General features: G+C 64.7%; 4 protein-coding genes across 12 annotated transcripts in view; 2 read left to right on the top strand and 2 right to left on the bottom strand.

The window, feature by feature from the left end:
- The window catches only part of DNMT1 (DNA methyltransferase 1), a 35,479-nt gene extending 31,476 nt beyond the window's left edge, over positions 1-4,003 (top strand). For all 7 annotated transcript variants that reach the window (XM_030545827.1, XM_030545828.1, XM_030545829.1 and 4 more), the window contains 7 exons: positions 341-507; positions 704-881; positions 1,238-1,433; positions 1,843-2,006; positions 2,296-2,412; positions 2,789-2,879; positions 3,611-4,003. In XM_030545827.1, the coding sequence (XP_030401687.1) occupies positions 341-507; positions 704-881; positions 1,238-1,433; positions 1,843-2,006; positions 2,296-2,412; positions 2,789-2,879; positions 3,611-3,648 (951 nt within the window). In that variant the 3' untranslated portion in view covers positions 3,649-4,003. The remainder of the gene's footprint in view (positions 1-340; positions 508-703; positions 882-1,237; positions 1,434-1,842; positions 2,007-2,295; positions 2,413-2,788; positions 2,880-3,610) is intronic.
- Positions 4,004-6,684: 2,681 nt separating this feature from the next.
- On the top strand, positions 6,685-12,407 carry EIF3G (eukaryotic translation initiation factor 3 subunit G). Its single transcript, XM_030545970.1, has 11 exons — positions 6,685-6,794; positions 6,907-6,953; positions 7,769-7,918; positions 8,000-8,088; positions 8,544-8,603; positions 9,061-9,165; positions 9,423-9,612; positions 11,390-11,497; positions 11,784-11,920; positions 12,050-12,156; positions 12,309-12,407. Exons 1-11 carry the CDS (start codon positions 6,775-6,777, stop codon positions 12,322-12,324), a joined length of 1,029 nt encoding a protein of 342 aa, XP_030401830.1. The 5' UTR covers positions 6,685-6,774; the 3' UTR covers positions 12,325-12,407.
- Positions 12,408-12,476: 69 nt separating this feature from the next.
- P2RY11 (purinergic receptor P2Y11) lies at positions 12,477-16,829 on the bottom strand. Of its 2 annotated transcripts, none has more exons than XM_030545971.1 (2): positions 16,742-16,829; positions 12,477-13,980 (listed from the first exon to the last, which is right to left on the bottom strand). In XM_030545971.1, exon 2 carries the CDS (start codon positions 13,977-13,979, stop codon positions 13,020-13,022), a length of 960 nt encoding a protein of 319 aa, XP_030401831.1. In that variant the 5' UTR covers position 13,980; positions 16,742-16,829; the 3' UTR covers positions 12,477-13,019. The 2 variants fall into 2 exon arrangements, with proteins under 2 accessions (XP_030401831.1, XP_030401832.1); XM_030545972.1 differs by lacking the exon at positions 16,742-16,829 and adding an exon at positions 15,374-15,602.
- On the bottom strand, positions 15,696-22,909 carry LOC115642458 (suppressor of SWI4 1 homolog). Of its 2 annotated transcripts, none has more exons than XM_030545967.1 (12): positions 22,822-22,909; positions 22,004-22,174; positions 21,618-21,719; positions 21,032-21,082; positions 20,524-20,694; positions 20,306-20,382; positions 19,469-19,576; positions 17,610-17,733; positions 17,296-17,374; positions 17,029-17,158; positions 16,742-16,902; positions 15,696-16,199 (listed from the first exon to the last, which is right to left on the bottom strand). In XM_030545967.1, exons 1-12 carry the CDS (start codon positions 22,837-22,839, stop codon positions 15,784-15,786), a joined length of 1,608 nt encoding a protein of 535 aa, XP_030401827.1. In that variant the 5' UTR covers positions 22,840-22,909; the 3' UTR covers positions 15,696-15,783. The 2 variants fall into 2 exon arrangements, with proteins under 2 accessions (XP_030401827.1, XP_030401829.1); XM_030545969.1 differs by having other exon boundaries at positions 19,469-19,573.
- Positions 22,910-24,427: the final 1,518 nt, after the last annotated feature.

The raw sequence follows: 24,427 nt of genomic DNA, 5'->3' as shown, positions 1-24,427 counted from the left end.
ACAGTAGGAACGCTGCCTCCCCTGAGCCCTTGGGCTCTGCTCCCCTGCCGCCGTTCCCATTCTGCCGCTCTCCGGCTCAGGACACCACGGCAGGAACGCTGCCTCCCCTGAGCCCTTCGACCCGGCTCCCCTGCCGCCATTCCCATTCTGCCGCTCTCTGGCCCAGGACACCACGGCAGGAATGCTGCCTCCCCTGAGCCCTTCGGCCCGGCTCCCCTGCCGCCGTTCCCATTCTGCCGCCGTTCCCATTCTGCCGCTCTCCGGCTCAGGACGCCACGGTCCTGTGCTGGGGGGACGAGCCCACGTTCGCGTTTGCTCAGGGCACTCTTCCTTGGTCCAGGCGGGTCAGTACGGCGTGGCCCAGACACGCCGAAGGGCCATCGTCCTCGCTGCGGCCCCTGGAGAGAAGCTGCCCATGTTCCCTGAGCCCCTGCATGTGTTCGCACCCCGGGCCTGCCAGCTGAGCGTCGTGGTGGACGACAAGAAGTTTGTCAGCAATATCACCAGGTGAGCGCGTCCTCCGCAGGGCTGTGCCCAGGCCTGGGGTGTGGATGGGGCCCCTGGAGCGACGGCTCTGGACGCCTGGGAGAGGACCAAGCTGCTCTGAGCCGTGCCGGCTCTTCCCCTGCCTGAAGGGGCCGGTCAGTGATGGGCGGGGGCGAGCTGCGACCAGCTGGGTGACCACTTCCTTTATTCCTCCTAGAACGTACTCAGGGCCCTTCCGAACCATCACGGTCCGGGACACCATGTCCGACCTGCCGGAGATCAGGAACGGCGCCTCGGCACTCGAGATCTCTTACAATGGGGAGCCGCAGTCCTGGTTCCAGCGGCAAATCAGGGGCTCGCAGTATCAACCCATCCTCAGGGATCACATCTGCAAGGTGAGGGTGTTCGCTGCGGAAAGCAGCACCTGCGCCTGGGGAGGCCGCTGCTGCAGGGGCACCCGGACGCCCCGACTGGGATCAAACCCCTGTCGGACCTGGCCCTGCGCAGACAGAGCGAGGGACTGGCCCTGCCCCATAGCCAAGGGTGGGATTATTTCCCCTTCTTACAGCTGGGGGCCCTGAGCCCAGAGAGATGCAGTGACAGAGGCGAGCGTGGAACCCAGGCCAGCCTGCCTCTACCTGCCCGAGTCCCCAGCAGTGGCAGCGCCCTGCATGCTGAGGCCCGGCGGGGGGGCGGTATGGGGCGGGCTGCAGGGGAAGGGTAATGCTGGATCTCGGGCTTGGCCTTGCAGGACATGAGCGCGCTGGTAGCTGCTCGGATGAGGCACGTTCCCCTGGCCCCGGGCTCAGACTGGCGCGACCTGCCCAACATCGAGGTGCGGCTGTCGGACGGCACCACCACCCGGAAGCTGCGGTACACTCACCATGAGAAGAAGAATGGACGCAGCAGCACTGGAGCGTTGCGGGGGGTGTGCTCCTGCGCAGAAGGTACAGGGCGGGTGCCTGCACAGAGCTGGGGGGCAGGGAGTGGCTGCAGGGTCCCACCTGTGGGTGCTGAGGGGAGGCGGGAGAGGGGGACTGCTAATTAGTTCCTCTCTTGACATCTGAGAGCCCTTCTCATTCTAATGAGCATAGACGGCATCTTCTCGTCTCTGACCCGTGGCTTGTCCTTGTTCTCAGTAGCCATCGTGTGGCAATGAGTTCCACAGGTTAAACACCGGGGATAGAAAATGTGTCAATTCCGTGGCGCTTAATTCCTAGGGCCCATTTTGCTGGGTCCTGGGATGGGACATACGGGAACCAGGCTGTCTGCCCAGCTTCCTTGCCACCCTCCCCTGTAGTCCGCTCCTTGGCCTGTAGCGCAGAGGAAATCCCTATGCTCTGTTCCCTCCCGCAGGTAAACCATGCGACCCGGCAGACCGACAGTTCAACACCCTCATCCCCTGGTGCCTGCCCCACACCGGCAATCGGCACAACCATTGGGCCGGACTGTATGGCAGGCTAGAGTGGGACGGCTTCTTCAGCACCACCGTCACCAACCCGGAGCCCATGGGCAAACAGGTGCGTCAGCGCGGCCCCGGCTGGGTGAGCTGGGACTCAGCCATGGCTGCCGCTGCGCTGTTGGGGTGCAGAGGGGGGCAGGGAGATGTCTGCACAGCCAGTTGCTGTGGGTTAAATCACGGGGGGGGGGGGGAAGACCCACTCTTGTGCTGGGGCTAACCTCAGCGGCTGTTTCTTGGGGGCCCGTGCGGCAGGGTCTGGTGCAGCACCTACCCCAGCACCCTGTCTCGCTGCCGTCCGACCGTCTGGGAATTCACAGCTGCCTCCGTGTCCTGGTTCCCTTTCCCAGGGCCGAGTGCTTCATCCGGAGCAGCACCGGGTGGTGAGCGTGCGGGAGTGTGCGCGATCCCAGGGCTTCCCGGACACCTACAGGCTCTTTGGCAATGTCCTGGACAAACACAGACAGGTGGGTGCCACTCCCTGGGGAGCAGGGCGAGGTGCTGGGCGGGCCGCTTCCCCTGCACCTGGTGGGTGCGTTGCAGCAGGGCCAGTCCTCCATCCCCGCTCCTCCGTTCACATTGGCGTGGGGCCAGTGTGAATGACTGACTGCACATGGTGCAGTGTGGTGGAGGGCCGGAGCCCCAGCCTTTAACGCAAGGCCCTTTGCCTGGGGAATCGGGGAATCCAGAATCTGGGTTCCGGTCTGGAAGGAGAGAGGCTGGCTCAGAATGGGGTCATTGGGTGGGTGATCGCAGCGGAGGCCGTGAAAGCTCTGCTGCCTTTACCCGATGTAACGTGCTCTGGATCTGCAGAGCTCACGGCTCCCCTGCCTCTCTTCACAGGTTGGCAACGCAGTGCCTCCGCCTCTGGCGAAATCCATCGGGCTGGAGATCAAGTCGTGTGTGTTGGCAAAAATGAAAGAGGAGGCCACAGGTATCTCGGGGCGCAGGACTCCTAGCTGGTCTGTGCTCGCGCTGAGGGAAGCTGGAAATGGCTCCTGTTCGCTCCCCTCCCACAGGCCCAAAGCAGCCAGCGCACAAGCCACTCTGCCGGGCGCATCTCGGTTATCGATGGCAGCGTCAGTCCGGTAACGTGCAGCTACCGATCTCAGCGGGGCACTTGGTAGCTCCGCCGTCCCAAGCTGGAATTGTGCTTGAATAATCTGCCCTTCCGGGGACCATTTCATTCCCGGGATCAAGTCTTGCTCTCCAGCTGGTGTTGGTGTGTTACCCCCTCCCGACCATCAGAGCAGCTCTGGGTGGGGAGGGTCAGGGGATGAGCAACAGGCTGCATGTAACGAGGAGGGGCTGCTAGCAAGCCAGGGTTCGCCTGCCTTGCCGTGCCGCTAAACCCCGTAGAACGAACCTGTCTCCACAGGACTCCTGAACCGTTTTCTCCAAACTCAGGTGATTTTTGGCTGGCTGTTTGCGTTAAAACACCGTCTTTCCAGGGGGAAAGCCCTTCTTGCTGCTCAGACCCTTTCACAGGTCCCAGGTTTGGCCCCCAGAATCGCTAGTGGCTCTTGAAAATCTCAGCCTTGCTTCACAGGTAGAGCTGAGCTGGGGGCGGGGGGGTCCTCGTACAAAGGAGCCAGACTCTGCTGTCGTGCAGTGCCAGCGAGCAGCCTGCCTTCTGGGCCAATGGTGTCTCTTGTTCCTTCACAGATAACAGCAAACCAGAAAAGATGGACACTCTGGACTAGCGTGCAAATCTCCCACCTCCTCGTTCTGGCCCCTGGACTCCCAAACATGCACTGATTGTTTGTTTTTGTTCGATGACATGATGAGGTCTGTCTCCGTTCAGCTGTTCTCATGACCAGTGTTCGTCTCCTTGGCTGACCTTGGAAGCAGTATGTGATGGTCAAATTATCAGCTACTAATCATTTTAGTGCTCGGCTGTGCAGTGCCCCCACCGTGCATTCTGGATTTTAAGGAGGATGTTTTTATTATGCATTGTACTGAAAATAATCAACCACTTGTATAAAGTGGAAATTAATCCTTTATGTAGTTTTTATATGTTGTAATATTTCTTCAAATAAATCTCTCCTATAAATTATACCCTGGGCGTCTCTCCCGCTTCCCCTTCCTAAGCAGAGAGAGGCGACCTTGGCTCTGTGCGTGCTGAGGCACAGAAGAGCCTAGGTAGTGACTGGAAGCCGCTGCTTGGCTGGAGTGTGCGTGGCCGAGGAGCCTGCATGCGACCCTGCCTCTGCCCCACGCAGCGCTGAGGTTCCCGACGGGCGGCGTTCCTGGGGATGAGGTCACTGCTGCACCTGTGCTGCTCCTGGGAGAGGGGGGACTGACGAAGTATGATGCCCCATAGAGTGCTAGGGAAGGAAGCCTCTCAGCAGCGAGATGTCTCTGTAGGGAGACCAGGCGCCATAGGTGTGTCTAAGGTCCCACTTGACTCCAGCGGGACTGGTTGCTTATGTGGCTGTCTACATGGGCGAGAGAGGGAGATGGTCGGCCTTTAGCTGCACGCTCGCTAGGCCTCCCACATGGACAGAGAAGGGCCCCGGGGTCAAGGGAATATGTGGTTTAACAGGTGCAAAGTCCAGCACTGTTTGCGACAGGTCTGGTGGATTCTTAGGACTGATGTCTGACTAGCTGCTCTTGGGGGTCGGTCCCATGTGCACATAGCATTCACCTGGCACTTGCTGCCTGGAGGCTCTGCCGCGTCCGCCGAGGGAGGAACGAAAACTGGACAGGGTTTGGCTAACTGAAGCCGGCTGCTGCCGTGGCGTTGTGTACCCTTAAACCACGTCTCACGTGCACAACGCATTGAGACACGGGAGCGTGTGCAGCACGACCCCCTCATGCTGGCCTGAGTCTGTTCCGGCCGGACTCTTGCATGGTGCCTGCTGTTTGCTCAAGCACCCCTGCTGTGTTGGCCACGAAGGCGGCTCTCAGAGTGGCACAGTCTGAAGAGCTTCCCTTTACACCTGCTGAGAATCTGGCCCTGACCCCACCGTGTCCTGGGATGATTGAATCCTTGTATCCTAGCTACATCCCACAATCTGTAGGGTTCTGCTGCATTTCTTAATAGCTGCCAGAAGGAAACAGGACACTAAACTGCTTCAGAACGGGAACTGGGCTCCCTGGATTGTCTTCATTTAGAAACATCCCTTGAGCATTCAAACAAGACTCTTGTCTGTCTCAGTCTCTTCAATAAACCTGCCCAGTGGGACGCTAGGGTCACAGAGGCTAGTGAGCTACAGAGGGAAACGTAGCTTCCTTTTATTTCCAAGGACATGGCAAATCAGCACTCAGCTGTCCCAGAGTGCTTCAGAGTTCGACATCTAGACTAATCCAGACTGGATTTTTCACAGTGAGTAATTAACCCCGGGACCAATTTCCCAAGGGTGGGGGTGCACTCTCCGTCACTGACCACTTTTAGATCACGACCAGCTGGTTTTCCAAAAGCTCTGTTGGGGGAAATGCCCTGCACAGGGCAGCTCCAGCTCACTCGATCACAGTGCTCCGATCTGGCCTTGCAAGCGGTTAATCCAGAACTCACATGGTGCCTTGTGTGCACGTTCTGATCCAAAAGGGGTCAGGAGAGGGGCAGACTCTGCTGAGTAGCTTGTGGGTGTGGTGTGGGCAATTCTATACCCCACGCGGGTGGGATTCTCAGAGGGGCTCTATGGGGTGTGAAGGATTCAAATCCAGTGAAAATCAGTGGGAAGTTGAGTTCTCTTTCAAATGCCTCGTCGATGCAGAATGAAAGGTTCTGCCCTTCCTTTTCCAGGCCACGTTATCCAGTGCCCGAAAGCCGTGCACGCAGTCCAGTGACTGCAGCATGATGCCTTCTGCCAGGCCCTGGCTGCCGTTCTGCTGCCATCTACCCTTCAAAGGAAAGGGGAAGGTTATCCTGGCCCAGGAGAGGCTGGTCGCACCTCCATTTGCTTCCTGATTCCCAGGGGCTAGGGCGGGGCGGGGCGGGGGGGTCTCTACGCTTAGTGACAGTCGGAGAGGCTCCTGCAGGGAATTGACAGAGTCTGGCCCCTCCCTCAGTGCCGCCTGGGGACTATTGTGTGGGGTCAGCTGGTTACGAGCGAACTCCCCTAAGCCCTGTTCTCGGCCTGGGCCGCGCTGCCCGGGGACAAGCCGTTCCCAGCTGCTCACACCGACTCATGTCCCTGCCCCCGGGTTCCCGGCGGCTCTGGTGGGCTGGGGGGCCTGGCGAGTGACGCTGGTCGCACAGGCTCTGCCTGGGGCCTGGGCTCGGCCCCGGCACTCGCAGCCCTGGCTCGAGTGGGGGCACCAGCGCCACCCCCCCCAGGCTGGAGGCTGGATCCACCATTGCCAACCCTCCAGGATTGTCCTGGACTCTCCAGGAATGACCGCGTGTCACGGGATGGAGCTCCAGGAATGGAGTTGGCACCTGGCGGGAGCCTGCCCGGAGCCCTGCCAGGGGGTGTCGCGTCAGCTCCGCTCGCAGCAGCAGGGCCAGCCTGCAGGGGGCGCCTGAGCGCTGCTCCCGGCATGCAGTGCGGCTCCCGGCGGGCAGTGCGCCCTCCCCCTGGCTGTGCTCCCGGCATGCAGTGCGGCTCCCGGCAGGCAATTCGCGCCCCCCCCCCCCCCCCCCGCTGTGCTCCCGGCATGCAGCGCGCTCTGGTGCCGAGCTCGCGGCCCATGGGACTCCATGTCCCAGCATGCACCGCGCACGAGAGGGCCCGTGACGCGCCGCGGCCGCGCTGCGATTCCCCTTCCGGCCGCTGGTCCCGGCTTCCGGGACGCTCTAGCCCGGCACTCGCTGCCCCGCGCGCCCTTCCGCTTCCGGTCTGCGCGAGCGAGGGAGGCCGAGTCCTGCTGCGTGAGGCGCCGCGATGCCGACGGGGGACTACGAGTGAGGGGCGGGGCCGGGGCCGGGGCTCTGCGGGGGGGCCGGGGGGGACGCGGGGGCGGGGGCGGGGGGGTCCCGGGGGGGCCCGGCGGTCTCTGACTCTCTGTCTCCGCAGCTCGAAGCCCAGCTGGGCCGACCAGGTGGAGGAGGAGGGAGACGATGGTGAGAAGCCCCCGCCCCCACCCCGAACCCCTTCAACCCCGCCCCGCCCCCACCCCGAGTCCCCTCCCGCACCCCGACTCCCAGCCTCACCCCCACCTTCAACCCCCGCCCCGCCCCGAACCCCCTCCCGCGCGGACACCTCCCCTGGGTCCACCCCCCACCCCAAATCCCTCAACCCCGCCCCTCCCCCCAGCCTCACCCCCACCCCAACCCCCTCCCCTCCCCCACCCCGAGCCCCCTCCCACATCCCTCAACCCCACCCCCACTCTGAGCCGCCACCCAACCCCCTCAACCCTGGCCCCACTCTCATCCTCCGGCCCTGAGCCCCCTCCCACACCCCAAACCCCTCAGCCCCACAGCCCACCCCAAAGACTGCACGCAGAGCCAGAGCCCTCACCCACGACTCTGAGCTCCTCGGCCCCAGTCACGCCACACGTCGCCTCTGTATTGCTGCACCTAACACAATTCGTTCTGCACGTGGATGTAAAAAGTTTCGAGGGGATATGGTCAGAGCCTGCACAGGAGGCTTCCCCCTTCCCCTGTGGCAGCTCTGCTCCTTGGGCCGCCCTCGTGGGGGCCGGGTGATTCCCCATGGGACCCCACACCCGGGTGGGACGTGAGATTCATGCCCGTGCAGTCCCTCGGGGGCTCTGCTGCAGAACTTGAGTGTGCCCTGAACCGGGATGGCAGTGCAGCCTTTCCGATCCCCAGCCCACGGGGTGGGGGTGGGGGGACTTGGTTCCCAGCCCTCCACCCCCATTGTTAGCTCAGCTCTGAGATCTTGCAGAGGCATAACAGCTGCTTCCCCTCCCTAGACAAATGCATCACCAGCGAACTGCTGAAGGACCTCCCCCTGAAAGACCTTCCGCTGAGCGGGGGGCTGAAGGACACCCCCTCGAACGGGGGGCTGAAGGACACCCCGCTGAGCGGGGACCTGAGCGCAGATGTTGAGCTGCTGAAAGGAGGTAAGAGCCGGAGCACGGGATCCCACACCATGAACACCCAGTCACGCAGCTGTCTCACCAGCCGCCCCCTTCCCTCTGCAGGTCCCCTCCCATCCCCAAAAGAGCTCATCAACGGGAACATCAAAACCATCACCGAGTACCGGGAGGAGGAGGATGGGCGCAAGGTGAAGGTGAGTGGTGGGGCTGGGGAGTGGGCGCCAGCGGGCCCCATGGTGCACTGGGCTCCAGGCTGGAATCCTCCCCAGCTCCTGCTGCGAAATCCCGTTCCCGGGGCTGGATCACTCCCCACAGCCTCTTCCGGGGGTTTGGCCATGCATCCTGAGCAGTGGAGTTCCCCTGACTGGGCAGCTTCATTTGCTTTTCCCTTCCCTCCACTTTCTCCTACTTGGACAGACCGGCCTCACTCGCAGAGCACCCATGGGCGGGGTTCCCGTCCTGCGGGGCCTTTCGCTCCATTGGAATGCAGGCAGGGCAGATGGTGGCTGGAGTTGGAGCGAAGCAGCCAAGCTCGTCTCCAACTGGAGCATCTGGTTGTGGGCCCAGCATCAGCACCGCTCCCCTTGGCACGTCGTGACCCCGCCTGCCCCCATGGCGCTCAGCGACTGGCTCTGTCGTTCCTCTGCAGATCATCCGCACCTTCCGAATTGAGACCAGGAAGGCCTCCAAGGCTGTGGCACGGCGGAAGGTGAGTAGGCTCGGCACTGGGATAGCAGGGCCATGAGGGGTTAATCAGCATAGACCGATCGCCTTGGGGGCGGCTTAGTAGATGTCTGTGCAGGGAGCTGGGAAATGCTTCCCAGCCCTGCCAGCTCACCCCAGGGCTCTTCCTCCTCCCTCATCTCGCTGCCAGGTCTCCCTTGTCCCTCCCTCCATCTCACGGCTCTCCTGGGAGCCCCTTGCCCTCACGCTGGGTTAACCCTCTGCTGGGCAATGGGGGCTGTCGAGCTGGGGCAAGGGGTCAGAGCCAGTGGGGCTACTAGGGGCTGGCCACGCTGGGGCTCCCATGCCTGTGGGGCATTTGGGGTTGCCTCCTGTAAGAGGAGGCAAGGCCCAGGGAAGTGGGGGGGGGGGGGAGAGGGGATCATGGCTCCATCAGCCCCTCAGCTCCCCAACACCTGCTGTGACCATTGGCTTTCACCCAGAACTGGAAGAAATTCGGCAACTCTGAGTTTGATGCTCCAGGCCCCAATGTGGCCACGACCACGGTGAGCGATGACGTCTTCATGACTTTCATTACCAGCAAGGAGGTGAGTGGGGGCTGGGCTGACTGGGAGTCTAGGGGGTGAAGTAGGTCTCTGGGTGACTAATGGGATCTCGAGGGGACCAGGCAGGGTCCGTCTGCCCGGGGGGGTGGAGCTGGGCTACTCTGGGATTGGCTCGCTGGCTTTGGGGTAGTGGGGTGTGAAGGGATGGGGGGCTGGGGGAGCCGCAGTGAAGGGTTGGGGCTTCTGCTCCCAGCAGGGAGGTCTCCCTGGGGCTGACAGCGCTGCCCCGTCTGCTGCAGGACCTGAACTGCCAGGAGGAGGAGGATCCCATGAACAAGCTGAAGGGGCAGAAGATCGTGTCGTGCCGGATCTGCAAAGGCGACCACTGGACGACGCGCTGCCCCTACAAGGACACGCTGGGCCCCATGCAGAAGGAGCTGGCTGAGCAGCTGGGCCTGTCCACGGGCGAGAAGGAGAAGCTTCCAGGAGGTGCGGGTGGCCCCATGGCCCTGGGCAGGGCAGGGTCACTGCCCGGGGGGTGAACAGGCCAGGTAGGGGATGGGCGGGGGGAGCAGCAGGGCTCCCCAATGGAGGCTGAGGGGGAGGGGGTGCAGCAGGGGTGTTACTCTGCCCCCTTGCCTGTCTCTTGGATAAATCTGCCCCTACACACGCGCCGACTCAGCTGGTACTTGGGCGGGTTCTGCTCAGGTGCGTATTTCAAAGCCTGTCTGTGCCCAGTGGGTCGCCCAGCGTGGGGACTCCCTTGTGTGCGAGTCACAGTCTCAGAAGGGGTGATGGATTCTTCGAACCCCACCGTCTGGGCGTGTGGGGCCACTATGGGGATTGGGGAAACCTGGGAGCTGTGCCCCCTCGTTCAGCCTGGCTGCCTTTCCTTCTCCCGGGCTGCTGCTGCTTTCAGGCCATGAGTCGCTGGTGGGCAGCTGTTTCCTGCCTCCCCATCTCCGCTCTCCTTTCAGCGCCCCACATTCCACAGCCACCTCCTCTGTGCAGCCCCCATCTGGCCAGCTCCAACTTCGTGGCAGTTTTGCTGCTGCTCGTTTCCATCCTTTCGTTCTGCTGTCTCAGCCAAAATCAACAGAAACCCCCAAGCTGAGGCCAGCTCTGCCTCTTCACAGGCGTCTCGCTCCGAGTCCCTTACAAATCTCGTCCGCCCGTGCCTGAAGTGTGAGCCCCAGCCAGCCCCGGTGCGTAAATCCTGCTGCGGCGCCGTGCCGCTCTCCTCAGGGAGCCCAGACCCAGCCCTCCTGTCTCCAGCAAACTCCCTGCTCTGCCTCCCTACCACCCAGGATCCAAGGGCTGCAGAGCCAGAGGGTGCTGACCCCCTTGTCCCGTTCCATCATCCTGAAAACCTCTGCAAAGTGAACCAGGCAAAGCCCCTCTGCCAGCTGCTTGTTCTTTGGGGGCAGGCGCCAAGCTCAGGCCCCTTTGGCCTCTCCGCTGGCGTGATCACTTTGCTTGCCTTAGCTGCAGCTGTCTTTCTGTTGTCATTTGCTTGTCAGCGAGCTGTGGTGCTTTCTCCTCCACTTGCTAGCCTGGTCCCTGCAGACAGGGCAGTGGCCGTCCCTTGGCCTCGGGCAGGCGGGTTGAGCCATGGCCTCCACAGGAGATTTTAAGAACGTGTTTTCGGTGCACACAATTGGTCGCATGCAGCCCAGCCAGCCAGTGGGTTGCTGGTGATTGTGGACCTTTCAGGTGCTGTTTGGGTGCTCCTCTGCCAACTGGCTTAAAGGCTCTTAGGGTCATGGGGGGCGGGCGCGCAGCTGGGCCACCCAGTGGTGGCTGAGGGGTTGGCAGTCCCCAGGTGTGGGTGTGTGCGTGCAGTGGGGGCTCCCCAGTGGGGCTGAGGGGCTGGCAGGTCCCCAGGAGGATGTGTGCATGTGCATAGGATGGTCTAGACAGTATTTGGTCCTGCCATGAGGGCAGGGGACTGGACTCGATGACCTCTTGAGGTCCCTTCCAGTCCTAGAGTCTATGAGTCTATGAGTGCAGTGGGGGCTCCCCAGTGGGGCTGAGGGGCTGGCAGGTCCCGGGGGGGGGGAGGGGGTGGCAGGTCCCCGGGGGGGGGCTGAGGGGCTGGCAGGTCCCTGGGGAGGGGTGCAGCGGGGACTGAGGGGCTGGCAGGTCCCTGAGGAGAGGGGTGCAGCAGGGGCTCCCCAATGTTGGCTATGGGGCAGGCAGGTCCCCAGAGGTGGGCGATGGGTGGGATCCAGGCGCCGCTCAAAGCCCCGTGTTCCTGCTCTCCCAGAACCGGAGCCGGTCCAGGCCCAGCAGAGCAAGACGGGGAAGTATGTCCCGCCCAGCCTGCGGGACGGAGCCAGTCGCCGCGGGGAGTCCATGCAGCCCAACCGCCGGGGTAAGTGCTGGGGCCTGGGGCCCACCACGGGCCAGGGCTCAAGACGCCTCCTGGGCTGCAGACCTGCGGCCTTTCCACTTGTCGCCACTGCCCTGGAGGGCAGCCTGGACTCATGGTCCCACTCCCAGCTTTGTGCCTCGGGTTCCCCATGTGCAGTGGGGCTGACGGCACCTTCAGCAGGGTGCATGAGACTCACTGGACCGTTCCCCACTCACCCAGCCTGCGCTCCATGGGGCTCTGGCAGCGCCACGCTGCTGGCTGCCCTGACCCACCCCCCTCTCCCCAGCCGATGACAACGCCACCATCCGGGTCACCAACCTGTCGGAGGACACGCGGGAGACTGACCTGCAGGAGCTGTTCCGCCCCTTCGGCTCCATCTCCAGGATCTACCTGGCCAAGGACAAGACCACGGGGCAGTCCAAGGTGAGGCCTTGGGAGGGGGGCTTAACCAGGCCATGCCAGGCACTGTCCTCCAACCCCCCCTTCTTTCTGGGGGTCCCAGGGACCGGAGTGAGCCCCCACCCAGCTCTCACCACCTGCTTCCTCCCCCAGGGCTTCGCCTTCATCAGCTTCCACCGGCGCGAGGATGCTGCCCGCGCCATCGCCGGCGTCTCCGGCTTCGGCTACGACCACCTCATCCTCAATGTGGAGTGGGCCAAGTGAGTGCCTGGCTGGGCTGGAGGTGGGTGGGGGGGGCTCTTGTGGCTGCCCCCCTTGGGCTCCTCTCTGGCGGCTGTCCCATGTGGGGCGGGGGAGGGTAGAGCTGACTCCCAGCTTCATTCCCCTTCTAACACCCCTCATCCTCCCACAGACCATCCACCAACTGAGGCCGGCGCCCTGCCTGCTGCTGTGCCAGGAGCAGCTGATGCTGTTGGGAGACTTGGTCGTTAATAAAGGCTCATCCCAGCCAGGCGTGTGGCAGTCTCACTTCCTCCCCCGCCGGGGGGGGCTGGGCCAGCCCCCCTGCGCGTGTCTCAGCCAGGGAGGAAGCTGGGGGATGTGGGGCTGGCGGCAGCCAGCCGACCTGCTCCGCGTTATGCAATGCGGCTGGCGGGAGTGGGGGCTGACTCAGCCCCCAGCATCCCAGTGCCGGGTGGCCATGTGACGGGCACAGAGTCAGCAGCGTGTGTGGGGCCCACGGCCCTGCTGCTGGGGGGGCCGTGGTGACAGGCACAGGAACCAGGCGGCTCTGCGCTCTGCTGCTTTGCAGGGGGTGCGGCTGCAACCAGCCCAGGTGCTGTAAGAGAGCGCCAGGACACTGCAGCCAGCTCAGACTCTGCTTTAATGGCTGGTCTTGCAGGAGCCAGGCCCCTGCTGTGGTAACGGGGGGGGGTCTCACAAGCAGCCCTTGCTAGGGGGTAAGGGGGGGTTGGTTCTAGCTGAGGAGGGAGGAGCTGCCCCCCCCTCCTCCCCAGAGTTTGGGACAAGTTGGGTCAGGCGGCTGGAGCAGCTGCTGTTACCCCCTGCATGGTCTGGCCCAGTTCCACGTGTCGGCAGCACAAAGGGGGGGGCGGAGGCTGGGTCAGCCCTGGGCCTGGAGCACCATGTTCTCGGCGGGCTGGCCCCCGTCCTGCCCGTGGGGGGCCCGGCACCAGCCCCGCATGCTGTCAGCCAGGGCGCTGTAGAGCAGCGGGTGGGCGCAGATGTTGAGGGTGACCAGCACCTTGCTGAGCTGGTAGGCGGAGTGGACGGGCAGCGCGTGCCGGCAGTTCAGGTCCCCGTGCTGCAGACACCGCTGGCGCAGGGGCAGGTTGAGGTTGCGCAGGGCGTGGTAGGGCAGGTAGGAGACAGCGTACAGGGCCACCCCCACGCTCACCAGCCTTCCCACCTTGCGCTTCTCCAGCCGTGTGATGTGGGGGTTGCGGCAGATGGTGCGGAGGATGGCGCCATAGGAGAGGAGCGTGAGCAGGAAGGGCAATCCGCAGCCGACGGCCGCCAGGAAGAGGCTGTAGGGCAGGTACTGGGGCAGCTGCTCGTCCGTGGCGCTGCCCAGGCACTCGGTCCAGTTCCCCCGGGGCTGCAGCGCCGAGAAGTGCAGGGTGGGGGCGGAGAGGCCAGCCACCAGCAGCCAGGCGGCACCACTCAGCAGCTTGGCGTGGCGCGGCTCCAGCCGCCCGTGCACCAGCAGCGGATGCACGATGCCCAGGTAGCGGTTCAGGCTGATGCAGGTGAGGAAGAAGATGCTGCCGTACAGGTTGCAGCTGAAGAGGAAGCGTTCGAGCTTGCACAGGGCCAGGCCGTAGCGCCAGTGCTTGGGCGGGTAGTAGTAGGCAGCCAGGAAGGGCAGGGAGAGGGCGTAGAGCAGGTCGCTGATGGCCAGGTTGAAGGAGTACACGATGCCCGTGTGCCAGGTGCGCTCGTGTGCCACGAAGCGGTAGATGGCGAAGGCGTTGCCGCCAAAGGCCAGGAAGAACTCCACCATCAGCACTGGCCACATGTGCTCCTGGAAGGTGTTGAAGGCCGCAGGCCCTGCAACAGCCATCCTGGGGCAAAGGAGGGTGGGGCTGGGTTAGCGGGTCGCTGCCTGCACCTTGGCGCTGAGCTCACCCCTGCAGGCTGCAAAGTGACCGAGGGTCCCTGCCTAGGGGGGAGAGGTGGGTGTGACTCACACACTGAGTGGTGAGAACAGGCTGTGAAGTGACCGAGGGTCCCTGCCTAGGCGGGAGAGGTGGGTGTGACTTACACGCAGGGTGGTAACAGGCTGCGAAGTGACCCAGGGTCCCTGCCTAGGCAGGAGAGACTCACACGCAGGGTGGCAGGTCTCTTCCCCTGCTTGCTGCAGCTGGAGGGGCCCAGCCAGTGCAGCTGCCCTGGCCAGCCCCCTGCATCATCATGTTCCCCCCAGCCGGGCCACGGCAGGTGAGAGCAGCTGGCCTGTCTCAGTCCCGAGGGACCAGCGGGCTGCAGCTGAGGACAGTCACTCCTCACTTCAGAGTTCTGTTCCTGAAAAATGTGACTAAGTGAAACGATGTTAAGCGAATCCAATTTCCACATGAATTAATGTAAATGGGGGGTTTGGTGAAAAAAATTTCCCTGGAGCCCGACAAAAGCCTATATCTATAGTGCGATACTGGTGCTTTACAGCGCTGCACCTTTCTCACTCGGGGTGAACCCCCGAGCGCAGCAAAGCACCAGCCTAACCAGTGCCTCAGCGCTGGGGTCAATCCCCGCGGGGAGGTGGAGAACCTGCAGCACCAGGAGAGAGCGACCACCCGCACTTCAAAGTGCCCCCCCGGCCTGAGAGGCACGTTTCCCCTTTAAGTAGCTGACCTCCCTCTAAGCACACGGCCTTGTTACTTAGATCAGCTTGCTGAGACCTGCCTGGACCCTGTCATGTCCCTCCCCACGCTATGGAAATGGGGTAAGTGGGGTGCAGGAGCAGGGGGCCACCCGCCATTAGCCCCCATTCCCCCCATACAGCAGGCTGCCAGGAGCAGCACACGCCAGCAACTGGGAGCCTGCTGGGTGGCTGCAGCACAGGGAACTTAGGGGAGAAGGGAGCTGCTGGGGGGCTGCCAGTGCCCCATGGTGCTAAGCCCCCACCCGCTCACTCCAAGGGGCTGCTCTTCCTGCAAGCAGTGGGCAAAGCAGGCAGCTGCCAAACGAGCCCATTCCCTAATTGTTCAGCAACGTTAACCGGAAGACTTGAAGTGAGCTCTCCCCCCACGCACCCACTCTGCCCAGGGGGGGCTCTAGAGCCAGAACCATATCCCCACCCCCGCCGCTCCAGGGGCCCACAGCGCCGCAGCCCCCCTGGGAGAGCAGCAGGCCATGGCATCGCCCACCCAACCCCCCCCAGCAATCAGTGCAGCATGACACCCTGGCTTAAAGCCCCCGGCCTGAGAATACCCAGAAATGCCCCCGAGCCCCCCTCACCTGGCGCTGTGCCCTGGGGGCAGCAGGACCCACCGCAGGCTGGAGAGGGAAGCAGTAGCAGGCTGTTCCTTCCTGCTGGCTGCAGCCTGAAGCCGCTGCTCCACCCCTTCCCCCCCAGCCGGAGGGTGGTGGGAGGGCCCAGCACCCTGCCCTGGCAGCCCGCACCTCAGCCTCCAGCCACATCAGGGAGGGGCAGGGAACCGCCCAGAGTTCCCGTCCTGCCCCCAGCCTGCAGCACTGGCCCTGTCTGAGCGGGGGCCGCCCTGGACCTGGCTAGGAGGGGAGGGCACCCCCCCTGCACACAGCACCAGCACACACAGACCACAGGGCAATGCAGAGTGGTGTATTGAACAGCCACCCTCCCCGCCTTCCCCCAGTCTATGAACAAGGCAGATGTCCAGGGTGGGGGGTTAGGGCTGCCCCTTCTTGGGGGCCCGGGGCCTCTGGCGCCCCCCCTTTCCCTGGGCTGCCTGCTTCCTCCGCAGCCCCGGCTTCCCCGGCCCTTTGAACTTGGAGCCAGGGAGCCTAGGGCCTCGCTTGGTTCCCTGCTGCCCCGGATGCCTGGGTCCTCCCGGCTTTGGAGTCCGTGCTCCTCGCTGCTGCCCGCGGCCCTTGGGGCTCCGTGGGTCGTTCTGCTGGCCAGGCCTTTGAGAGTTCCCGGGCTCCCTAGGGCTGCGCCCGCCCCTCTGCGGCTGGCCAAGGGCTCTCCTGTGCTTTGCCTTGCGGCTTGCAGGCTGCTCCCCAGGCTGGCTGGGTCTGAGTCTCTTGCTGGGCTGGGGGGAGCACAGGGGCCCAGGTTTCCTCTTCACGCGTTTGGGGAACAGATCTAGAGATGCGGGAGAACCAGGGAGGAGAGTCACGATCCAGGACAGGCAGGGCCCCATGGATAGGTAATAGGGCCCCCTAGGGCAGGGGAAACGGGGCACCAGGCAATCACCCACCCACTGGGCACCGGGGCCGCAAGATGGCCCCAGGGTGGGTTACCAGAACCAGCCACCAAGGGATCCGTGCTCCGTCCCAGCCCACCTGAGCACCAGGGGCTCAGAGGGCAGAGCTGGCTGAAGATGGGAACCCCCTCCCCGAAGGTAGGCTTCAATTCCAGCTATCCCAGCCCAAGCTGGACCAGCTGCAAGGCACTGCACAGCCAGGGGGGCTAGACCCAGCGCAGTCCATGGGGCTGGGGACAGGGCTCTGCCAGATGCATCAGTGCGTTTACTTTGAACTGAACTCACAGAACTTGCTCAGGAAGATTCGCATCATCAGCTGCACCCGGCGGGGAGACTTGGGGACCCCAGCTCCCCCATCCCCCAGGCTGGGAGCGGTGCCAGCAGCCCAGGTCCGAGCAGTTTGTCTGGGGTCACGACTCACCTGCCTCAGGCTCCTCGCCCACTTCCTGCCGGTAATATTCCATGTCGTCGTCTGATTGGTTGGCCGGGTCCTGGTCCTCTGGCAGCCCAGGATCCTCAGCACCACTGTCGCCATCCTCCCCCTGCTGCTGCTTCCTCCTGATCCCTGCCAGGCTCTGCTTCCTGCACCCCAAAGCACCAGCGTCAGGCCCCAAGGGGACTACAACTCCCAGCATGCACCAGGCTCCTCTCCCTCAAGGCCAGCTGCTGCCCCCAGACAGGACTGGGACTGTGGGGCCTGCCGCTCACCTGTGGGCCTCCCGCTGCTCCTTCTTGCGCTGCACGTTGGCCTCCTGCCTGCAGCGCCGCTCTGCCTTCAGCCGCAGCCGCTCCTCCTTCCTGGCCAGGGCTGCCCGGAGCTGCTCCTCCGTCTTGAGAACTGGGGAGGAGGAAGGAGGAGGGGCTCAGTGGGGACAGAGCCCTGGGATTCGAACTCGCCACTCACTGGAGGAGAACGGGAGTGACGAGGGCCTGGCGGCCCCGGAGGGGGACAATGGGCGCCGGCCGGGCACTTACTGAAGCTGTGATACAGCACGTTGCCCTGGTTCAACCCTTCCTCCACCTTGATGAGCTGCAGGGTCATTCGGGGCCCGATCTGTGAGGGAGGCGACAGAATCCATCAGACAAGGGCAGGCCACAGCCAGCCCCAGGTCCGCGCTCAGGCAGAGCAGGCGGGGTGTGGAGCCCTCTCGGCCTCCCACGCAGCCCCCGGCCGGATCAGAACATTTACTTGGAAGATCACGGTTCTATCAAGGTCTCTGTTGTCATCACACCGTGCCAACTGGCTGTGCCAACTGGCTCCACCCCCTGCCCCTGTGGGCAGCACACACCTCGGTGAGCCGCACAGCGCTCTGCTGGGCCTTCATGTTCCCCCGGCCCGCGTACACCTGGGGCAGCTCCAGGATATTGTGGGTCCCGTCCTGCTCGGCCTCGCTCTCTGACAGGTTAATGTCCCTGCGGGGAAAACCCAGCCCGTCACACCACACAACCTGGCAGAGCCCTGCACTGACCCATCAGCCCCCCACTTCCCTCCCAGAGCCGGGGAGAGAACCCAGGAGTCCTGGCTCCCAGCCCCCACTCCCCTCCCAGAGCTGGGGAGAGAACCCAGGAGTCCTGGCTCCCAGCCCCCTGCTCCAACCCGCCAGTCCCCACTCCCCTCCCAGAGCCAGGGAGAGAACCCAGGAATCCTGGCTCCCAGCCCCCCTGCTCTAACCCGCCAGCCCCCACTCCCCTCCCAGAGCCAGGGAGAGAACCCAGGAGTCCTGGCTCCCAGCCCCCCCTGCTCTAACCACCAGCCCCCACTCCCTTCCCAGAGCTGGGGAGAGAACCCAGGAGTCCTGGCTCCCAGCCCCCTGCTCCAACCCACCAGCCCCCACTCCCCTCCCAGAGCCAGGGAGAGAACCCAGGAATCCCTGCTCCAACCCGCCAGCCCCCACTCCCCTCCCAGAGCCGGGGAGAGAACCCAGGAGTCCTGGCTCCCAGCCCCCCTGCTCCAACCCACCAGCCCCCACTCCCCTCCCAGAGCCGGGGAGAGAACCCAGGAGTCCTGGCTCCCAGCCCACCTGCTCCAACCCGCCAGCCCCCACTCCCCTCCCAGAGCCAGGGAGAGAACCCAGGAGTCCTGGCTCCCAGCCCCCCTTGCTCTAACCCGCCAGCCCCCACTCCCCTCCCAGAGCCGGGGAGAGAACCCAGGAGTCCTGGCTCCCAGCCCCCCCTGCTCTAACCCACCAGCCCCCACTCCCGTCCCAGAGCCGGGGAGAGAACCCAGGAGTCCTGGCTCCCAGCCCCCTCTGCTCTAATCACCAGCCCCCACTCCCCTCCCAGAGCTGGGGAGAGAACCCAGGAGTCCTGGGTCCCAGCCCCCCTGCTCCAACCCACCAGCCCCCACTCCCCTCCCAGAGCCGGGGAGAGAACCCAGGAGTCCTGGCTCCCAGCCCCCCTGCTCCAACCCACCAGCCCCCACTCCCCTCCCAGAGCCGGGGAGAGAACCCAGGAGTCCTGGCTCCCAGCCCACCTGCTCCAACCCGCCAGCCCCCACTCCCCTCCCAGAGCCAGGGAGAGAACCCAGGAGTCCTGGCTCCCAGCCCCCCTTGCTCTAACCCGCCAGCCCCCACTCCCCTCCCAGAGCCGGGGAGAGAACCCAGGAGTCCTGGCTCCCAGCCCCCCCTGCTCTAACCCACCAGCCCCCACTCCCGTCCCAGAGCCGGGGAGAGAACCCAGGAGTCCTGGCTCCCAGCCCCCTCTGCTCTAATCACCAGCCCCCACTCCCCTCCCAGAGCTGGGGAGAGAACCCAGGAGTCCTGGCTCCCAGCCCCCCCTGCTCTAACCCGCCAGCCCCCACTCCCGTCCCAGAGCTGGGGAGAGAACCCAGGAGTCCTGGCTCCCAGCCCCCCCTGCTCTAACCCGCCAGCCCCCACTCCCGTCCCAGAGCTGGGGAGAGAACCCAGGAGTTCTGGCTCCCAGCCCCCCATCCCCGCTCTAAGCCAAACTCTGCTTCACTGCACAAGAGCAGCCTCAGAGGCCCCCCTCAGCTCCACGGGCACAGACAACGGGCGACGCAGGGTGACCTGCCCGTGGGAGTGGTTGGCAGGGCTGACTCTGAGCCGTCAGGCGCTGCCGTGTCTCAGATCCTGGCTCTGCACTGCCACCTCCCCAGCCCGGCCCCTGGCCCGCAGGGCCCAGTGCTCACTTGGCCAGCAGCTCACTGATGTCCTCCAGCCTGCTCATGTTGGGGAACTTCTCCTGCAGCAGCTTCTTGAGACCTTTGCTCGCCCCCACAGGCACCACCTTCAGGCTGCTGGGGGAGAAGAGACAGGAGGGCTCACGCACCAGGTCACCCCGCTCAGCAGGCAGGGGGGCTCTGGAAGCAGGAGGGGCCGAGAGGGTCCCAGCTCTGGGCACCAGAAGGGGCTCAGGAAGGGCAGACGGGACTGACCAGCTTAGCAGGTCTGCCAGTCGGGGGAGCCTGGCAATGGCAGGGAACGGACGGTGGGAGATGGCGCCAGGGGAACTGCGAAGTGATTCGAACACAGCACTCCACAGCTGCTCCGGTCAGGCCCTGCAGCCAGCCGAGCAAGAAGCACAGGCCATCCCCGCACACCCTGCTCTCCCCCTCTGCTGGGACGGGGCTGAGCCCCGTGTGGATGTGCCAAAGGGAGCCGGTCGGCGTCAGGTCGTACGCTGGTGCTCTGAGCCGCCAGGGATTCAGGTGACAGCCAGGAAGAAGGAGCTGCTCAAAGCCAGCAAGTTGCTAGCGTGTGTCTGTCTGTCTGTCTATCTGGCTACGATCTCCCCCCGTCTCCCCCAGTTCTCTCCCACTGGATGCCTCAGAGCGTTTACTGGAGGATGAAATCACTGAGCCATCAGCAGACTATACCCTCATCACCAGCATCCGGCCAGGCAGAGCTGTAGGGGTGGCCTGCCGAGACAGTGCTCCCCTTCCCCTCTCACACAGCCCAGTCCATCTCCCTGGGTGCCCCGCGGTGCATGGCCCTGCCCGCCACTCGTCCCCAGCGCAAACCCTTACTAGTGCCGGAAGTCCAGGAGCTGGGAGTCCGCGTTGTAGCTGATCAGCAGGCACCGCTTGATAGCATTGAGGTTGACCTGGGGGCAGAGCCGCAGGCCATGAGCACCAGAGACGAGCACCAGCCACAGCAGAGCTTCCCTCCACCCCTGCCAGCCCCCAGGGAGCCCCATAATTCCTGCAGCACAGGCAGGGGGCCCCCAAGCGCCCCCTCCACCCACCTTGTGCACGTTGATGGAGGGGAACATGTTCTGGAACATGGTGGCCATCAGCTTGATGTGCATCTGCTGCAGGCCAAAGTTGCTGAGCACCAGCAGCGGGTGGTGTGTGAACTGCTGCTCGTGCATGCGGTGGCGCTTCAAGGAGGACACCACGTCCTTGATGAGCGAGTACTGGAGGGCAGAGCAGAGCAGGGGGTCAGGGCGCTGGCGAGAGGCAAGGGAGGGCTCTGTGCTGACTCGGTGGGCCGGGGAGGGGGCGTCACCCTGGGCAGCCCCAGCTTGTGCTCAGCAGCGCACGGTGGAGCCAGGGCAGCCCCCCACTCCCCTGAATTACACAGGCCCAGCTCAGTCCTCTGTGCCCAGGGACACACCTGGACACCCACAATCCACACACGTTTAGCTGGCCTGGGATTTAAGGATGCAGGAATACATGGCCCGCGCTAATCCCAAACTAACGGGTGGGGGCTGCTCCGGACTCCCAGCCCCGCCCAACGGGCCCAGCACCCACCTGCGTCACTTGGAAGGTCAGCGTTGGGCCTCCCGGGAGACGGACGAGTTTCTGCAGGAGAGACCGACAGACCCAGGAGTCAGAGTAAAGTCAGCACCACAGCACCCGGCCACCTGGGCAGTGCCAGGCTTGGTGCTGAGCAGGCTGCCCGGGTCTGCCTAGCGGGACGGATGCATCAGTGCGTTTACTTTGGAACTGAAATCACGGCACGTGCTCAGCAAGATTTGCTTCATCAGCTGCATCCGGCGCCGAGCCGCACCCTAGGAGAGCCCAGGGGAAGGAATGTCACTGGGACTAGAAAGGGGGGCACCCAGCCAGGCACACACCTCCCTGCACCCCAGCTCAGGGCAATGTCGGACAGCGCCGGCTCTGTGCTCTGGACCAGGCAGTAGGGGAAGGTGGTGGCAGGCACAAAGAGGCTCAAGCAATCAGCAAAGGCCCCTGCCAGCCATGGGCAGAGGCCTGACACTTCCTGAACCCAGGGAGCTGTTCCAGCCTGACCAGGCATGGAGCCGGGGGACTGAGGATTTTTCCCCCAGCCCCACAGGCTCTCCCAAATCCCCCCAGCCCCCGCCGTACCACTTACGAAGTTGACATTGGTGGGGGACTTGGTGAAGACCAGGAAGTGCGTCACACCCAGGGGCCCTGCCACGGCCACAAAATCCTTCAGCGAGTTCTTCTTCCGCACCTGGAAGACAGCAAGTGTCATGCTACCTGCCACACACACCCTGGGGCCTGTGGCCTGCACTTGCGGGGGCTGAAAAGGGGCATTCCCAGAGACTGGGCTCCCCGGCGTCCCGGCTCCCACCCCGCCCTCTCTCTAAGTCACTGGACCCTGCAGCCCCCCTGGCACCGGGACAGAACCCAGGAGTCCTGCCCGCGCTGCAGTGAATTCAAAGCCTGGCCTCCATGGACCCGCAGGCGTTGCGGGGCCGGACCCCTGGGCCTGGGCGGCCGGCAGTGGGGGCTCACCTGCAGGGTGCTGGCTGTGAACGGCTCCATCACCCGCCGCACGTCCAGGATGAGCTGCTGCAGGCTCCGGCCCACGCGCCCGCGGTGGAAGACGAAGGAGTGAGGGACGGAGGCGAACTGCTCCTGGGCCCGCTGCTGGGCGGCCGCCCGCGCCCGCTTCTGGTTCTTGGTCTGCCGAGGAGGGGGCAGGGGGTCAGCAGGGCCCCCACGTCCAGCACCCCCCGTGTCCCCCCACCATCACACCGCCTGAAATCGCCATCTGCCCTCCCCCCCCCGCGACCCCCATCACCCCCCCACCTCCCCCCCACCCTCGGGACCCCCCCATCTCCCCCCCACCTCGGGACCCCATCTGCCCCCCACCCCCCGGGACCCCCCATCTCCCCTCCACCTCCCCACCCCCCCTCGGGACCCCCATCCCCGCGACCCCCATCTCCCCCCCCCGCGACCCCATCTCCCCCCCACCCCCGGGACCCCCCCTCGGGACCCCCATCTCCCCCCCACACCCCGGGATCCCGTCTCCCCACCCCCCCGTGTCCCCCCACCATCACACCGCCTGAAATCGCCATCTGCCCTCCCCCCCACCCTCGGGACCCCATCTGCCCCCCACCCCCCGGGACCCCCCATCTCCCCTCCACCTCCCCACCCCCCTCGGGACCTCATCTCCCCCCCACCCCCCCTCGGGACCCCCATCCCCGCGACCCCCATCTCCCCCCCCGGGACCCCCATCTCCCCCCCGGAACCCCCCACCTCCCCCGGGATCCCGTCTCCCCACCCCCCCGGGACCCCCCCAACTCCCCCCCTCAGCGGCCCCCCCGCACTTTGCTCTCGCGCCCCATCCCGCCGCCGCCTCCCCGCGTGGACAAGGCACTTCCGGCCCAGCAGGTGCAGCAGCCTCAGCGCACCGGGCACTTCCGGCAGGTCCGCCCTCTAAAGGGTCCGGGCGCTTCCGGTAGCTCAAGGGGGCGGAGCTGAGCGGCCTGTGCCCCACCCCCTGTGCCCCCCACACTGCACCCTCACACCTACCCCCTGTATCCCATACACCCCCTATACCCCCCCACACACTGCACCCCCACACCTACCCCCTGTGCCCCATACACCCCCTGTGCCCCCCACACTGCACCCCCACACCTACCCCCTGTATCACATACACCCCCTGTGCCCCCCACACTGCACCCCCACACCTACCCCCTGTGCCCCATACACCCCCTGTGCCCCCCACACTGCACCCCCACACCTACCCCCTGTGCCCCATACACCCCCTGTGCCCCCCACACTGCACCCCCACACCTACCCCCTGTATCACATACACCCCCTGTGCCCCCCACACTGCGCCCCCACACCTACCCCCTGTATCCCATACACCTCCTATGCCCCCCACACTGCACCCCCACACCTACCCCCTGTGCCCCATACACCCCCTGTGCCCCCCACACTGCACCCCCACACCTACCCCCTGTATCACATACACCCCCTGTGCCCCCCACACTGCACCCCCACACCTACCCCCTGTATCACATACACCCCCTGTGCCCCCCACACTGCGCCCCCACACCTACCCCCTGTATCACATACACCCCCAGTGCCCCCCCACACTGCACCCCCCACACCTACCCCCTGTGCCCCATACACCCCCTGTGTCCCACACACACACTGCACCCCACACACCTGCCTTCTGTGCCCTATACAACTCCTGTGCCCCCCACACACACTGCGCCACACATACCTCCCCCCTGTGCCCTATACAACCCCTGTGCCCCCACACACATTGGGCCCCACACACCTACCCCCTGTGCCCCATACACCCCCTGTGCCCCCCACACACACTGCGCCTCCCACACCTACCCCCTGTGCCCCCTGTATCCCATACACCCCCTGTGCCCCATACACACACTGCGCCCCCCACACCTACCCCCTGTGCCCCATACACCCCCTGTGTCCCACACACACACTGCACCCCACACACCTGCCTTCTGTGCCCTATACAACTCCTGTGCCCCCCACACACACTGCGCCACACATACCTCCCCCCTGTGCCCTATACAACCCCTGTGCCCCATACACACACTGCGCCCCCCACACCTACCCCCTGTGCCCCATACACCCCCTGTGCCCCCCACACACACTACGCCCCCCACACCTACCCCCTGTGCCCCCTGTATCCCATACACCCCCTGTGCCCCATACACACACTGCGCCCCCCACACCTACCCCCTGTGCCCCATACACTCCGTTCCCCCCACACACAGTGCCCCCCACACCTACCCCCTGTGCCCCATACACCCCCTGTATCCCATACACACCCTGTGCCCCGCTCCCCACGTGCCCCCTGTGCCCCTCCACACACCTAACTCCTTGTGCCCCCTGTATCCCATACACCCACCTGTGCCTCATACACCCTCTGTGCCTCCCTGTGCCCCACACATA

Source organism: Gopherus evgoodei, unplaced genomic scaffold (genome assembly GCF_007399415.2).
Source record: "Gopherus evgoodei ecotype Sinaloan lineage unplaced genomic scaffold, rGopEvg1_v1.p scaffold_40_arrow_ctg1, whole genome shotgun sequence".
Lineage (NCBI taxonomy): Eukaryota > Metazoa > Chordata > Testudines > Testudinidae > Gopherus > Gopherus evgoodei.
This window is presented reverse-complemented; position numbering and strand designations above follow the sequence as displayed.

Excerpts from the sequence above, each read along its gene's own strand:
- P2RY11 (XM_030545971.1), bottom strand. The coding sequence starts at position 13,979 with ATGGCTGTTGCAGGGCCTGCGGCCTTCAACACCTTCCAGGAGCACATG.
- LOC115642458 (XM_030545967.1), bottom strand. Across the intron at positions 20,383-20,523 it reads CCTCCATCAACGTGCACAAG|GTCAACCTCAATGCTATCAA; the intron begins GTGGGTGGAGGG and ends CTCTGCCCCCAG. Across the intron at positions 17,159-17,295 it reads CGTGCTGTATCACAGCTTCA|TTCTCAAGACGGAGGAGCAG; the intron begins GTAAGTGCCCGG and ends CCTCCTCCCCAG.
- EIF3G (XM_030545970.1), top strand. The coding sequence starts at position 6,775 with ATGCCGACGGGGGACTACGA. Across the intron at positions 8,604-9,060 it reads AGGCTGTGGCACGGCGGAAG|AACTGGAAGAAATTCGGCAA; the intron begins GTGAGTAGGCTC and ends GCTTTCACCCAG. Across the intron at positions 11,921-12,049 it reads AGACCACGGGGCAGTCCAAG|GGCTTCGCCTTCATCAGCTT; the intron begins GTGAGGCCTTGG and ends TTCCTCCCCCAG.